The sequence below is a fragment of the Sparus aurata genome, chromosome 7, assembly GCF_900880675.1.
Source record: "Sparus aurata chromosome 7, fSpaAur1.1, whole genome shotgun sequence".
NCBI lineage: Eukaryota > Metazoa > Chordata > Actinopteri > Spariformes > Sparidae > Sparus > Sparus aurata.
Window position 1 is genome coordinate 1,761,165 of NC_044193.1, and position 16,808 is coordinate 1,777,972.

General features: G+C 43.1%; 2 protein-coding genes and 1 long non-coding RNA gene across 5 annotated transcripts in view; all 3 read left to right on the forward strand.

Moving 5' to 3' along the window:
* Positions 1 to 16,808, forward strand: part of LOC115585697 (uncharacterized) — a 510,933-nt gene that overhangs the window by 79,428 nt on the left and 414,697 nt on the right. The gene's annotated exons all lie outside the window — the stretch shown is intronic.
* Positions 487 to 12,223, forward strand: LOC115584958 (PHD finger protein 20-like). 3 transcript variants are annotated; one of them, XM_030422931.1, is made up of 17 exons: positions 487 to 630; positions 3,289 to 3,368; positions 3,547 to 3,718; positions 3,926 to 4,010; positions 4,185 to 4,258; positions 4,396 to 4,639; positions 5,073 to 5,156; positions 5,606 to 5,665; positions 5,788 to 5,974; positions 6,061 to 6,170; positions 6,363 to 6,488; positions 8,037 to 8,123; positions 8,290 to 8,432; positions 9,807 to 9,906; positions 10,224 to 10,419; positions 10,506 to 10,722; positions 11,807 to 12,223. In XM_030422931.1, exons 1-17 carry the CDS (start codon positions 502 to 504, stop codon positions 12,206 to 12,208), a joined length of 2,496 nt encoding a protein of 831 aa, XP_030278791.1. In that variant the 5' UTR covers positions 487 to 501; the 3' UTR covers positions 12,209 to 12,223. The 3 variants fall into 3 exon arrangements, with proteins under 3 accessions (XP_030278791.1, XP_030278792.1, XP_030278793.1); XM_030422932.1 differs by having other exon boundaries at positions 6,366 to 6,488; XM_030422933.1 differs by lacking the exons at positions 6,363 to 6,488; positions 8,037 to 8,123.
* Positions 6,495 to 7,608, forward strand: LOC115585016 (uncharacterized). Its single transcript, XR_003984647.1, has 2 exons — positions 6,495 to 7,422; positions 7,456 to 7,608. It is a non-coding gene; the product is annotated as an uncharacterized LOC115585016 (long non-coding RNA).

Consider the following 16,808-nt stretch of genomic DNA (forward strand, 5'->3'; position numbering starts at 1 on the left):
GAGCTGTTCTGCTGTCACCTACTGTGATGTTGGATGGAAATCTCTCATATCTCCATAATCTAGTGTCCCAGTGATTCTGTGAATATCCTGACAGATGCAGATCAGCTTACGTCTGCAGCACGAGTTACCCTGATGATGCAGCTCAGTTCAAAGAGGGACAGCTTCCTGACACAGAAAACTCTGGCTTCAGATGGAAACATGTGATTATGTTTACATCATTCAGTATTGAAAGATTTTAGTCCCATTTTTAGTGTCTGTTATTGAATCACATATTTTCCTTGGAAAAAAAAAACGTCAAAGGTTTTAATCAAGTCTGAGTTTGATTTAAATTGATACAAGTTTCTACAAGTTTATTTATTAATAGTTTGTAATTGATCTGTAAAGAATCAATCTTGTTTAAAGAAGCACACAGTGCAGAAGAGATTCAACATTCATTCCTCAACATTGTTTCTTCCACAGGAACACAAAAACGTTTTATTTTGACATCTCTCCTCATTAAATATGATGAGGCTACAGAGAGATCCTCCAATCGCTGGGCAGATAAACAGAAGCCAGCTGAATCTATGTGCCCGCGCATGCGCTCTGCGATCATCACAGTATGAAGAGTGCAGTGCTGAAGTAGCGCGAGAGGTAAACAAGCTTTTGTGATATAATTCAGACATTTATCGCTCAGATTTACCTGTGAGGAGCGGAGACGGGTTGATAAAGGTGTCCGCTTCCGTCACGGTTTATGTGGGGACATAAAAGTTGAACCCGCAGGCAGCTGTCACTGTGACTTCACACTGAGCTAGTTCACCTCGGCAGAAGCTAACAGTTAGCTGCGTTAGCTTATCTATTCACTGTCAATGGAGAAAACGTACAAGTCCGTTTAACTGAGCGCGCTCAATGAACAAGTTCCAACATTTGTGTGTCTCCGTTCCGCTGCAGCTGAAGTTTACGAACGTGTGATTTTGAAGCATTTTGCGTTTGGTCTTAAATCATTGTTTGATGCTCTTTGAAGCTAGCACCAACACAGATAGCGTTAGCATTTTAGCCACTGTCAAATACCTTAGTGGTTGCCGAGGGGCGTGACTTTATCTCGATTGACAGCAGAAACGCCCAATGAAAACTCTGAACAGGCGACCTCGTCCACTTGTCGACCAATCAGCTCCTCCCTCAGAGGAAGCTGACAGATCACAAGCAGAAACGTCCCAAAACATTTTCTTTCATTGATTACACACCACACATCTCATTAATGGCGCTTTAATGAGCGCAGCTGATATCTCGCACGTCATTTTTTCGGTAAAATATGTGGAAAAACTGAAATAAAAAGTTTGACTGCGGCCGTTATGTGACGTCCTGTGTGTATGAGGTCATCACGTAATGTACAGCTGACGTAGCCTCCAAACTTAGTGAAACAGCTCGTGTTGATGTTGAAAAGCTAAAATATCTGCTGTTTTCATTCATTTTCATAAAGTTTACAATCTTCAACAAGACGACGAGAATATCTGACGATGCGCGCTCTCGCGAGATTTAACAGCTGTTACAAGTCGCGTGTACATTAGTGACAGATGATCGTGACGTAACAGTGATGTGTTGGAAGTTTATCAGTCTATTTTAACAAAGATATCATTGAAATCGAAATTCCATTTTCATTTTGTGTTCACATGAAGTTTAAAGATTCATAATAATTTATTGCCCCAATGAAAAAGAAATGAAACCTCAAACAAATAGAATAATAAACATTTAAGTGTCAAAATTAGAATGAAGTTGGATCATTTTTCATTTTCAAATTAGCAGAAAAATGCTTTCTTCGGGCCACAGTGTGCATCATGAGAGAACTAAAACAACGCGGTGATGAGTTGTTAGTGTCTCTGTATTTATTGTCATGTGTGTATATGTGTGTATTGGCTGTACGAGAACACTCATGTGAAATTATTTTGCTGAGAGACTTCACTACAGAAGTGGTCAAAAGACATTAGAAAATAAATGTATATATAAGAAATGCCATGGTGGACAGAGGAAGGCCCTCCGCATAGCAGCAAATGCATCTGTGGTACTTAGAATCAGGAGCAGCATGTTTTGATCTGTTCTGCATGTTTGAGTATTCAAGCCAACAAAAACCAACATAACAGTGATGTAAAGTTGAGCTACATTTGATGACTAAAGCCGTGTTTCCATTAAATGTCAAGGAAATTTTAAAGGAAATTTTGAAAGTTCACATAACAGTCCGAATGTGAATCTGATGTATTTCAGTAAACAGTTTTGTGTGATTTGGTCAGAGGATGATGTGGTGTAGACTACGTGACTTTGTCATGTATGATGTGGATGTAAAACAAACCAGGAGACAAAATGCAGAGACGTCCTCAGTGATTACTTACAGACACGCTTTCACACACAGCAGAAACAGCTGAGTTGAATATTTGAATCTATTTCCATCAATAATTTTGCACTTCAACTCTGATTCCCAAGAGAAAAACTTATATTGAAATTATCAGACATATCTTTCATTTTACCATTTCCACAAACATTTCTAATGTAATTTTCTTCAAACTACTTTATGGAAACACAGTTGATGTTTGATGATAAAGGTCTTTAAATACACAAGGATCACTGCTGATGCTCACTTTTATGCAGAATCAGTTTTTAATCCAACTTTGGCTCTGATGCAGCTAGTAAAGTGCAGTAATTAGTAACTCAGGTTATTTTCAAATGTTCCGTTCCGTTTTCTTTCCGCTTATCCATGAGGGTCGCGGGATGTTGCCGCTTTTTTCCCCCCTAAGGGGGGCCAAATCCAGTCTTACTCTATGGGCGTAGGCCAGGGTACACCCTGGACGAGTCGCCAGCTCATCGCAGGACCCTTACTGATGGCAGTGGCTGCCTTCACAAGGTGCCAACTGCTCAAGGATACTTCGACTTGTAGCTCAGTCCCGCCCTGGGGAGCTGGGATTTGAACCAGTGATCTTCTGATCACCAGTCAACCAGCTCTACCCACTGAGCTACAGCCGAGTAATGTAGCAGAGTAAAAGTACAATATTTGCCTCCAAAATGAAGTTGAGTGGAAGAACAAAGTATCTGCAAATGGAAATTATCCAGTAGATGATTTGATTTTGATCAATGATACGCTTCATTAGGTTCCAACAAACAGTGTGATCGTTTAAAAGGTTCAAGTTATCTTCCATCAGCTGCAGCATGAACTCTGCAGTGCGTTCAGTACTTACCTGTAGTTACCTGGAGATTTTACTGCAGTGATTTATGACTAATAGTGACTAAATGTGCGTGAGTAACTTTGACTCTTGTGTCTGTCAGATGAAGACTCCTCCGGACAGGTCGGGAATCATCTTTGAGGTCGGAGCTCAGCTGGAAGCCCGAGACCGCCACAAGAACTGGTCTGGACCGCACACACACACACACACACACACACACACACACACACACACACACACACACACACACAACACAATGATGATGCAGAGAATTTGATTCTGTGGTTAATTAATTTTAACATGTATTATTTATCATTTTACCATTTTTTGATGACTTTAAACCTGATTGTGTTCCCGTCAGGTACGCATCCACGATCGAGAAAATCGACTATGACAAAGAGCGGGTTCTGATCCACTACCGTCAGTGGAGCCGCCGGCATGACGAGTGGTTTCACTGGAGCTCGCCGTACCTGCGGCCGCTGGAGCGAGTCAGTCTGAGGAGGCAGGGCCTGAACGCATCGTGTTCACAGCCGGTACGACACACAGACTGTGTGTGTGTGTGTGTGTGTGGTCTGTGTTGGACTTAATGTGTCCTGCCTAAATCTGAACAGAATCGATTTTAAACCGTCTTTGTCCTGATAATTACACTGTAGTGTGTGTGTGTGTGTGTGTGTGTGTGTGTGTGTGTTGGAGTGCTGGTCTTTGCTCCTCTTCATCATGTTTCGTTCTCTTTATCTCAGGTGTTTGTGTCCGGTACAAAGGTTCTGGCCTGTTGGACCGACTGTCGCTTCTACCCGGCTAAAATCCTCCGAGTCAACAGAGACGGTGAGGCTCAGTTTCACCTTTTACACCTGATGTCATGTTATATTACATGATTGGGAAACATTGAAACAAGTGTCTGTTGAGTTTCTCTTTGCATCCAGTAGAGACTTGAAACCAGGTGTGTGTGTGTGTGTGTGTGTGTGTGTGTGTGTGTGTGTGTGTGTGTGTGTGTCTCAGATTCCTACACAGTGCGTTTCTATGACGGCGTGGTTCTGACTGTGAAGCCCACCAAGGTCAAACCTTTCCAGGAAGTAAGTAAAACTAAACTCAACATTGGTCCTCATCTAACTGGCTTAACCAATCACAACTCTATTGATCTTAATTATTTTGTGTGTGTGTGTGTGTGTGTGTGTGTGTGTGTGTGTTTGTTTGTTGTGTGGTGACACAGAGGTCCAGATCTGAGGGGAGTGCGGTTGGAAGCGAGGGATGGGAGGAAGGGGAGAGCGAGGAGGAAGAAGGTGGAGAGAGGCAGGAGGAGGACGAGGAGAAGAAGGAGGAAGAGGAGGAGAAAATGGAGGAGAAGGTGACATCAGAGGAGAAAGAAGGAGCTGAGGAGGAGGAGGAGGAGGAGAGGAAGAGGAAGGCAGAAGCTTCATCCTCCCATCCACCAGCAAAGAAGAAACCAGATGACAGTAAGTTACATGAACTCTGACCCCAGCAGAACCCGCTGCTCCTACAGCACTGTTGAAAGGCTTTGTAGGTTCCTTAAAGGAACAGTTCACCCAAAAACTCAGTCATCACCTCCTCCCTGCATGCTGATGGAAAGTCAGTGAAGTGTCTTGGTCCACAGAACAGTTCTGGAGCTTCACAGTAAAACAGAGTTGCAGCATTCTGCTGAACAACTGAAGCAGCTGAGACTTGATTTAAAACAGAAAAACAACCAAAAAACCTTCAGCTGACCTTCAACATGGAGGAAATGATGACTGGATGTTTTGTTTTCTGGGGTGAACTGCTCCTTTAAACCTACTTGGTGTATATAACTCAATGGTTTTCAGACACAGAGCTGTAAAAGCTTTACTGTCAACATGACTGTAGACTGACGTTCATGGATTTCTCCTCTCCCAGGTAGAGGAGGCGGAGCTCAGAGTGAACCAATCACAGCTGACTGCTCCCAGACAGCTCCTGCTAACCCCGCCCACATCGACAGAGGTAAACAGCTGAGAATGTTCAGATATCTGCTGCTTCATAACTCTCATGGACTCACAGGTTTGTTGTAAAAACAGTTTGAGCGTCCGCTGTGATCAAACTTTCAGACTCTCAGATTGTCGTCTGAAGGTTTTTACAGTCAAATACAACCAAAATAATTAATTACAATGACTTGTTCATATTTTTAAGATTGATTTAATCAACAAAATCATGATAAACATGATCCTACTAGTATTTCTAAAACCACTAATCCATCTCAAAGGGCGTCATCGTCAACCTGAGGAGGGTTTTTGTTCACATTCGACCTGATAAAGACGTTTGTGGCCGATCTGTCAACACAAGATGGATCGACTTGTTGAGTGACATTTATGTGGAAAACAACACTCAACTTATTATACGTCGCTGGTGTCTCTGATGTCACAGCTCTGTCTTTCGTCCTCTCTCTTCCTCAGACGTCCTGTTGGAGCGTCAGGCTCACCTGCCCACCACACACAAATTCAGCCGAGAACCACGTAAGAGCGCTCGACACCTCACAGACAACACTACACGTTAACTAAATGATGACGACCAGACTTTAGACGGCAGCTGTGTGATACTCACTGTTCACACTTGCCTCCCCTGTGTCCTCTCTCAGTGTACAGGGTGATAAAGAACCAGCCTCCTCCCATTCTCTCCATTGAGCTGGACCACAACCCCTTCAAGTGTCCGGCAGCGGGCTGCACCAAGTCGTTCAGGAAGGCCAGCCTGCTGCACTACCACATCAAGTACTACCACTCCGACCAGCAGCTGGACGAGCGAGGCAGCGAGCAGGAGGCGCCGAGGTGGGTTGATGGTTCAAATCCCACAGCGGGAGCTTCACAGGTGGCTGGAGGGAAGTTGTGTCTAACGCTGAGTGGGGTTGTTGTAGGAGGAAGCGGTCGACTTCCAAGGGGAGCGACTTTGTGTCAGACATGAAGAGTGAGGAGCAGAGCAACACCTGTCACCGTGACGACCGGGAGCCCAGCGCCATGGAGACAGGTAGGACACCTACATACAGACTGACATACTCACTGTTTGTTTAAGAGTGTTCACTGAAACTGCACGAGCACAACAATCACTCCCAGTTAAAGTGTGGCTCGTCTTTGAGTGTGACATGAGTGTATCTAGTAACAGCCAGCTCCACTGCTGCCTCTCTCACCCGTCTCACCCGTCTCACCCGCCGTCTGTAAGAAGACATGAAGAAGGACGGAGGGGGAGAAAAAACCAGAGTGCAGGACAGAAAGGAGAGGAAGAACTTCCTGAGAGTCAAACTCAAGAAAAAGAAAAAGAAGAAGAAGAAGAAGAAAAGTCAGTCAGGTGAGAGTCAGAGTGCAGAGACGATTATGAGTCGTCGCTTCTTTAAATTATAAACAGGAAAAGCAGATGAAAATCAGTAACGTACAGATAAAAGTGTCTGATGTAAAGTTTCATGAAACTATTTGGTAATCAGTGAATCAGTTTGAATGATATTTTAAGAATAAGAACAAGTTAAAACTCTCCAGCTTCTTAGATGTGATGAGTTTCCTCTGTGATGATAATCTGAAGATCTCGTTCACTGATGTCCTCGGCTCTTTAGAAACACGGATCCACATTTTCACCTGACCAAACAACTAATCGCTGAACAGATTAATCATCAATAACATAATAACCTTTAGTCTGATCTGTTACCACAACAACATGAATAAGCTGCTGACGTGTTCCCAGTCCTGAAAATATAATCTAAAAGTATTTTAATTTCACTGGAAGTTTGTCTGCTGAATAACAGACTGAGAACAAACTGTGATGCTGATGACTCGGTTCCAGCAACGAAGATTAGTTTAGTCTAAGATTAGCTTTAATCTGAGTTTTAGTAAAACTAGGTTTAAAATTAAACTCATCAAAGCAACGTTCATGTAACAGAGTTTAATCCAAGAGGAGGTGTTGCCCAATTAAAACAGATATATCAGTAAAACTATTTTACATGCTGTCAGGACCAGAAACTGGAAAAACATTCAGCTGCTCTTTATTTCTTAATAAAATATCACATTGTTTGCTAGTTGGCAAAAGAAATTAGCTTAATTCTTTGTTACATCTTCCTGATTTTCCTGCTTCACAATAAAAGCTTTTAGAGACTAAATTACATTGACCTCTTATTGTGAAGAATTTAAAGGAAATTAAATGTCTGTTTAACGAGTTAGTGGAGCTTCGTTAGCGCAGATAGTTGGATAATCCAGAAACAGTTCTGTTATAATAGAGATATAAATCCCTGTTAGTGAACCAGCTGCAGTTCTGACAGTCGGTCCAGTCTTCTGATCAGAACCAGAACCAACTGATCTGCTATCTGGATCAAAATTCAGCAGCATCATAAAATGGTTTGAATCTGTCCCTTCATTTAATTCCACTAACTTAATTACACACACACAATTAATTTGCTCAGGTCATTAAAAAAAAAAAAAAAGATATTGAAAGTTAAGCCTCAAGTTTAGAGTTAAAACTGGATCGCAGTTTTGATTAACGATCGACGATGAACTAATCTGCAGTTCAAAGAGATGTTTGAATTTAATCTCTCTTAATTTGAAGATAGTCTTAAAGTTTGGTGCAACAGAATTTGAGATTAAAACAGGATTAATCGGGTGTAAAAGTGAATCCTTGTTGATGCAGTGATTTAAATCCTCCACGAGCTGTGAGTCACTGCTGCAGCTTCTAACTGTGTTGGCAGCACAAAAAACTACAAACACTCACTTCCTGTTGTTTTTAGGACGTCTGTCACTTTGACCGAACGCTCCCAAACCTCAGAGTCAGAAAGCTGCAGCTCATTAATCGTTGTATGAGATTAGAATAATGACGTCTGTGAGTCCTGACTGGACCGTTTCTTTGCTCTCTCAGGATTCGGCAGCAGTGACGATGAGAGCTCGGACAGACCGCCGCTCACTCTGAAGCTGTCCTCCGAACATCACGACACACTCACACAAAGTGGGAACTCACACACACATTTACACACACGTAACCACAAATAAACTGAGGAAACACAATCCTGAGTATGTGACAAAGCAAAATAAATGTGGATTTTAATCCTTGAACGTAAGGAAGTGTTTGCGGCCTGCGGCTCGTCTCTAACCTCGACACTTCTCTCTCTCAGTGGACGACGGCAGCGACTGGTCGACACTCACAGCGGAGAGCGGAGAGGACACGCCCTCTTGGTCTGTTGCTATGGAGACAGAGGAGTGTGAGGTGGTGAGGTGTGTGTGCGAGGTGGACGAGGAGAACGACTTCATGATCCAGGTGAGACACACACACACACACACACACACACACACACACACACCTGGGCCGATACAAGATATTATTGAATGTCTCGGTACATTTCTGACCTGCGAAGCTCAGAATTTAAATGTGTTGAAATAATGCACCTTTTTAAATTTTAGGTAGGTTTTCAGTTTGATTCTCATAAATACCGTCTTCCTTAAACAGCCCGGGTTAAAACACTTTGATGAAATAAGACTTTCTGTCCTGAACTGTCATGAGTCAAACACGATATTATTACATTTCTCCCTGTTGTCTCAAACAACATTTGTCATTCTGTGATCGTGACATTGTTTATCTCGGGATCTGGAGAAAACTAATAGAATTGAGTTTGTTATCACGGGGAAAACAGAGGAAGTAATCTGTTATATTTGCTTTTCATTCTTTGCCATAAAACATTTACAACAACTTGAGATGTGATTTTGCTGGCACCTGATGGTGTCCTGTAAACTAGTTTCTGCCAGACTTTTATAAACTAAAGTCTAACTTGAGTAAACGTAAAGATGTGGTGTTAAAATATTACTTTAGTAACAGTTTTAACAGTCCCTGAGTAAAAATATATAAAATAATGAAAACAGGAAAAGTATATAATACATATATTTACATGTATCTATATATAAACTGTATACTGTTGGTTGGTTATCAGATCTGATATTCAGCGTATTTCTGATTATTATCTTTTTGTTTTGTTTTTAATCTGGTTTGCAAACGAACACATTATTTTCCACTTGCACTCATTTGACACGTGATCTGAAAAGTCACTCAGATTATTGAATTAATGTAGTGAGTTATGTTCACCTCCAAAATGTGACTGGGTGTAAATATGAGGTAGCAGAAAATGTGAATACACAAGTAAAGTACAAGTACCTCAACATTGTTGTTAAAGGGGCAGTTTTGGAGTTTTGGAGAAGAAATTCAAACTCAGAAATATTTATCTCTTTCTGTGAATAAACAAGCTGTTCTCAGAGAGAGGTGGCAGGGTCCGCCACATATAACACTATAAACTGTGTTTTCCTTTAAGGTCAGTTTGTTTTTTCAGTTTATTCAACTTTAACACGTAACGCTGTTGTGACATAATGAGTTTTGTTCATCACGTCTGACAAACACACCTGGGATTTGTTTCCTACGGTGGTGTTGCACTCAGAAACTGTAGAGGGCGCCAGATCACACAAAATACCACTTAACCACATAATGTTGCTGTGGTGTTGTGTGTGTGTGTGTGTGTGTGTGTGTGTGTGTGTGTGTGTGTGTGTGTGTGTGTGTGTGTCAGCAGAGGAACTGTCCGCCTCCTGTTCCTTCTAGTAATGAAGTAATCTGAAGAAGTTTAACTCCTTCCTGTCTGTCCGTCTGCAGTGTGAGTCGTGTCTGTGTTGGCAGCACGGCACCTGTATGGGTTTATACGAAGACAACGTCCCACACAACTACATCTGCTACTACTGCAGACACACCGCAGGTACTCACTGTGTGTGTGTGTGTGTGTGTGTCAATATGTAAAGTATATGAATTGTATTGACTGTTTCAGAATACAGAACAGCTTTTCCTTCACCAACGCTCCACTGAATTAACCATCCACTTGTTAGATGTTGTTAAAGACCTAAACGATGTATGTGGACTATTCAGAAGCTAATAATTTAAACAGTGTTTGTGTAGAGTTGATTCTGTCCCGAGCTGTGAAAGGATCGTCTGCCGTCCCGTCCCTCCTCCTGAGGTCCAGTCAGTGACGTGGTCTCAGTGGTTGAAGTAAACGTGATTGTGTCTTCTCTCATCCAGGTTGGAGGCGGGCTCAGCGTTTCCTGTCAGAACCTGATTTGCTGATTTCCGGTCACATGTTTGGTCTGTCGTGCGTGAAGGAGAACTACTCGGAGGTCAACGCCTCCAAGATCTCACACACCAGCCATCTGCTGGCGCACACACACGGCCTCAATCAGGTCCTCAGTGGGCTGCAGCTCCAGATCAGCCTGTTACAGTGAGTACCGTCACACCGCTGACTCAGCGTCTCTGTTTACGCTCAAACAGACGAACGCTCAGACTGTCTGTCGTCTGTCCACGCAGCTCTCCATCGCACCCCGACCTGCAGCTGTGGAGGTTACCATGGAGACGAGAGGAGGGGTCGAGGCTGACGTCCAGCCCGAGAGGAGACACTCCCCTCTGTTACGTCAGCAGCGAGCACTGCTACCAGAAGCCCGGAGCATCCTGGGAAAAGTCCGAGGAGAGAGAAAAGGAGGTGCAGCCGGCTGCAGTGAAGGAGGAGCAGGACGCTGAGCAGGAGGTAAAACCAGGGAGCAGATCTGACGTAATCACATTATAATCAATGTGTTACACTTCTACCGACACCATCTCTCATCTTTCTACTACTAAAACGCATTGGAAGAAATGTTGGTGCCAGGATTAACGTGAAGTCTTCTGACAGTCATTTGTCCCTTTTAGTTAGAAAGTGCATCACATCTGCAGCCAGGTAAAGGCTGCAATCTGCCGTCTTGTCTGTGTGAAAGGGAGGCGTAATATTCCTTCTTTTCCAAAAAGCCGCCACTGGGGTAGCCGTAAACACGTGACCTGACGTGAAGCACGCAGTTGGGCGTGAACAGTGACGTACAACATATGCATCAGTGTCAGCGTCACCAAGTGATGGACTGACTGCTGTGATCAGCTGTTTCCTGGTTTTAAAACTCCCGGCTGTGTGTCGCACAACAGTGCAGGTCATCGACACCTCCGCCCAGCTCACGCAATTATTCACGCTTCACATTGGCAGAACAAAACAGACCCCCAATATTCCGCCTTCTGTCTAAATCCACAGACCTAGCTGCAAAGAGGACGGTTAAATTGGCGGCTTGCTGCAAAGTATAAAAACAGCGTTGTTAAGCTCAACGCAGCGCTGCGTGTAAATACAGTGAAAACACAGTGAGTGAAGGAAAGTGCATGAATCATCTCACCTCCTCATCTGAATGAGAAAGTGTGACTCGACAGTTTCTGTCAAACAGGTGACCTGAGGTGACGTAAGGGATGGAAAGGATGCGTGAAGTTAGTAAAGAAGCTTTAGTGGCTGTGCAGCACTGAGCGCGCTCCTGCTGTTGCTATGAGACCACTCAGAACCAGTCTGAGGCTCATTCTAATAAATGTGGATCTATTTTTACCTGCTGGTGCGCTGTGAGGGCCGAGAGCCTCGCAGAACATTGTGTGAACAAGGAAGAACACATAATGGTGAATTTAGTGATTCTCTCTCTTTTCATTCCCTCCGTTTCTTCACTTCTTCCTCCTGCAGCATCACTTCAGTAGCTTCAGTCGTCTCAACACTCGAGGTGCATTTATGAGGTCTTTGACATGAAAACGCAGCAATTCTGATTCTGTTCATGCAGGAAATCAAACCTGAGGATGTGAGAGAGAAACCACCTGATGCCACGACAGATACAAACATCGTGACGCACTCGGACGCACCCTGCATCAAAAAAGAAGGCTGCACACACACGCAGACACACACGCAGACACACACGCAGACACACACGCAGACACACACGCAGGAGCCTCGTCCAGCGGTGGTGGCCGAGTGTCAGCTGAACCTGCTGGAGCATGTCGAGTCTCTTCACCACCAGATCAGTGCCAGGATGGACCACATAGAGCGAGAGCTGGATGGTAACACACACACACACACACACACACACACACACACACACACACACACACACACACAGCCACTTCTATTTATTTACAGTAGAACAGCTGTTGTTATAAATACTCAGCGTGGGGAGTTGAGGCAGTGAAACAGTTTGATCCGTCAGAGAGGGATCGATGCAGATTCTGACCTGATTCATCGGTTCAGACAAGTTGTTGTGATCTATAATGAAACATGTGACTGACCTCATGTTACTTCTCGTACAGCTTCAAATCCAAAAAAGTTTAGACACTGTGTGAAACAAAAAACAAAACAGAATGAGATAGAGAGCAAATCCTTTGTGACACAAACTCAAACAGGACAAAGACAATTTATTGTGTCTGACTTCTTCAACTTCAGAGATTTTTATAAATATATGCTTAATTTAAATAGAGTGATATAATCCACAAATCAGTTAGCATGTTAGCACTTCCTGTTCCAGGAGAAAGAAATCAGACGAAAAAACACACACTGTGTCCACAGGGACCCAGTTACTGTTCTGACACAATTATGGAGAATAATTAAATGACATCACAACTATCCCTCCCCCCCTCTCTCTCCCTCTCCCCCCCCCCTCTCCCTCTCTCCCCCCCTCTCCCCCTCCCCTCTCTCTCCCTCTCTCCTCTCCTCCTCCTCCCCCCCCCCCAAAAAGAGATGAAACCAAACAGAAGAAAAGGAACCGAAGAAAAAAAGAGAGAGGCAAAACTCTCCCCTCCCCCTCCTCCTCCCCTCTCTCTCTCCCCTCCTCCCCCCCCTCTCCCTCTCTCTCCCCCTCCTCCCCTCCTCCCCTCTCTCTCTCTCTCTCTCTCTTCTTCCTCTCTCCTCCTTCCCCCCCCCCCCCCTTCTCTCCCCCTCTCTCTCCCCCTCCAGTATTTAGAGTACTGGTTGGAACACTCAGAGCGAGCTTGAGCCTCCCGACCCTTTGTCCCGCCTCCCGCCAGCTCAACAGCGAATCAGGCGGGGCTGCCCTGCGCGGACCTGTGCCACTGTGAGGGCACCTGTCGGTGTGGCCGCTTTGACACCGTTCACCTGTTTAACTCTGACCCTGCAAGTCCTCGCCAGCCAACACAGACTGACAGCCGGGGCGGAGCGCGAGAAGACAGAACGAGTCGCAGAGCGACACTCTGAGTCTGAATAGGAAACTGTGGTTTGTTTACACTCAGTCACGGGACGGCGCCCCCTCTAGTGGAGAAAAGGTGCAACTGCAGCCCGACGAGGACGACGCCATTCTTTTATAAACTGACTGAAGAGTTGATTTTCTTTGTTAAATCTCACAGTGTTACCAGAACATTTCCCAAACCGCCTCCAGCAGGACACACGGTGTTTGATGACTGGCTGCTTGATTTGGATTTGGTTTTTGATGAGCTGCTGTCATTCATGTCGTCAGGACACAATAACGTTTGTTTGGATTGTTTACAGCTGAGTTTAGACTGAACGTGACCAGATCTCTTCTTCTGCTGCGTGACAACGTCGAAATGTACCAGCTTACAAACACACACTGACAGGATTTGGATGGACTTTTGAAGATTTGAGAATTTTGTTTGAAGATTTCCATAGTGATGCTTTTATAAGTTTGATATTTCTCAAGGCAGAGATTTTGTAATTTTACTACAATTAGTCGTGATTGTAATAATCCCTTTAAACGAGTAAAAACGAGGGCAACACATTCTGTGAGCTGCGGTCACGGCAGAGAGCGTCGAGCAAACTCTTGGTGACCACTAACATCTCAGCTGAGTTAGCATTAGTTAGCATAGCTTTTTGGGCTGTTTACTCCCCTATAGCAGTTTGTTCTGAGCTTTGTTCATTTCATTCGTTCATTTCATTCAGTGAAACGTTAATAAACAGCTAAACAGCTCGTTACCCTCTATCATCGGTTAACAAACCAGTTAGCTCAGTCGCTAATGTGACAGAAAGTTCGCTCAGTTCATTTAGAAGTCGTCTGTGTTTCTGTCACGGTTTCTACGCCAACAGAAGTTTTGATTTAACTGCATCGTGACACGCAGCTCATGATCCAAAATGGCTTCCTTCATTTTGGACACTCCGTTTCTGCGGCTCAGAGTTTTGTGTGTGCGTTCATGAGAGCTGAGCAGATCGACTCAGAGAAGATCTGACTGGATGTTGCAGCAGTTTTACAGCGTTTTTAAATGCTGCTGTGAGCGGGTCGTTACAGGACGTGTTGAAAAGCTGTGATCCATACGTTTGCAGACGTCATCGCCCTCCTCAGCTGTGAGAGGTCGTCCAAACATAACCTCCACACAGATGGATATATTAAGGATTTATAAGAGACACTGCTTTGAAGTCATTTCCTCACTTTTCTCTGCCTTTCCTCTTTTTTGACTTTTCTTTTTAAGGTTTTATTGTGAATTCTTCTACTTTTCTAAATTTATATCAGTGGTTTTAATTTCTTTCTGACTTTACAAAGAAAAATGTCAATGATTCCTCTCACAAACAACATTTTTAATAAGCATGGAAGTTAATTCTTGACATCTGGGAACAGCGTCCGTATATGTGACCTTCTTTAACAAACAGCCGGCTTGTATGAGTTGTTGTATGTTCTGTTTCTTTCAGATGAATCTCAGCACACTGAACAAAATCTCCTCTGTACACAGAGTTAACTCCTGACACCGTTCCAGTTCATTAACAGTTACAGAAACTTTTCCTCTGTTGTGACACAAAATCTGTTTCAAAATGTAAATATGTCAAATCGAATGTTTTATACACTTGTACAAGAAACTAACTGTATAAAGCTGTAGATTTATTTTGATAGCGAGCCCGGCTGTGATTGGTTGGTTGGTTGGTTGGTTGGTTTCCTCACAGTGTTTGTTAGAAGAACGCAGAGCTTCTTCTTCTTCTTCTTCTTCTTCTTCTTCTCTTCTGAAACTTCATTTGTTCCGATGCCGTTTGATTTCCAGTTCAGTTGAAGTGAATTCACCTCCAGACGATGCGTTCAGGCGTTCCTCGAGTGCTCGGACATGTGCAGTCTGAGTTTACACAAATTATTTGTGAACAGGGGTTGATAAGGACCGACCCGAATGCAGCGAGTTCACTGCACGTCAAAGCAAAGATTTCTTTTTTACTTTCGTACTTTGTTTAAAGTGTGAAAAGAAACAAAAGTTTTCTGACTTTGATTAAAATGCTCAAATTCCAGCCGGTGTCAATGGGCCACATTTTTGCTAAAACTTTGCTCGGCAACACAAACGTCTGGTGAAATCCAAACTCCCCGAGCAGAACCACAGCTGCCGACCTAAAACTGTAAGATTTGTGAATATAAAAAAATAAATATTAAAATACTGAAACAATTGTTATTTTGTTTATATTTTCTGTGAGTTTTCTTACAGCTATGTAATCCTGGCATTGTATTAAACGTTTTTTCAGATCAGTTTGGGATCTCAGAGCTTCTACAGACTGTGTGGAGACATCTGAGGTTTTTATGGTGTTTTTTTTACATTTTAAAAACAACATGACTCCCTCCAAATCTCTGGAAGCTCTGAGATCACAAACTGACCTGAAAAGACGTCATGACACATTAACAAAGACATCAAGAGTCACCATCAGACTAATGATTCGTTTTGCTGGTAGATTTATCATGAAAGAAAACTGGACGTCAGACTCGAGCTTGATGTGTCTGTTTCATTAAACATGAAGAATATGAATTACTCCATGAAGCAGACGGGATCAACAGCAGGCGGCGGAGACCTGCACGTGTTCACAGATGATCATGAATATACAGAAGTGATCTGAAGTGAAGCAGTTCGACTGTCGACTGTTATTAGCAACAGAAGTTACTTATAGTGAAAAGTTACTCATCGTTATGTGAAATTTGTCTTTTTCACATCTGAATATTGCAATCTCAAAAAACTGTCATGAACACTGAAGATGTTCACAGCTGATTTTTCTTTTTCATGTGTAAAAATGACAATTTCACGAGAATAAAATTTTAACATGTTCAAAGAAAATGTCACATTGAAACCAGGTGGGTTTTTGTAAGTGACAGATTACAAAAGTGGAATGTAGTTTTCACATGTGGGCTGTAAAATGTTGACATCTGACAATAATAATGTCACATGAGGGGATTTTCACATCTGATCGGCTTCTTCTGTGGATTAGAACTTCCACATGTGGAAACAAAACATGGCTTCGTCACATGTAACGATTTCACATGTGAGCCAAAATTTTGGCAAGAAAAAAAGAACATTAAATATTAGAAATGTTACATTTCCACACGTGGATTTTGCTTCTTCACATGTGAATTCCACAATTTCATTTGTTCAGTTCCAGTCATCAGCTGTTTGAGGAAATCACTGAACCTTTTTTTTAAATGACACTATATATATTTGTGAGGCGTATTTAAAGACTTACATGTTCCACTGGACTCAACACTGAACGCCACAGACAGGAAGTCAGAAAACATTCAGTGATAAACATTTCCTTCACAGACATGCAGTTATATATTATTTGTTAATGGTATTCATCACCAGTTTGTGATGAATGTCGCTGATACCATGTGACACCTGTACATGTGTTCCTGTGGAGTCGGACAGGAAGCTGTTTAATGAGCTCATCCTCTGACGATGTGTTCATGGTCAGTCGTATGTTTCTATACTGTATGCAGTGTTTGTGTTGTTGTGATATATGCAGGTCCAGTCAGCCAGATGGTCTCACTGTTTGTACACAAACCACCAGGACACTACCTTATGCCAGTGTGTGTG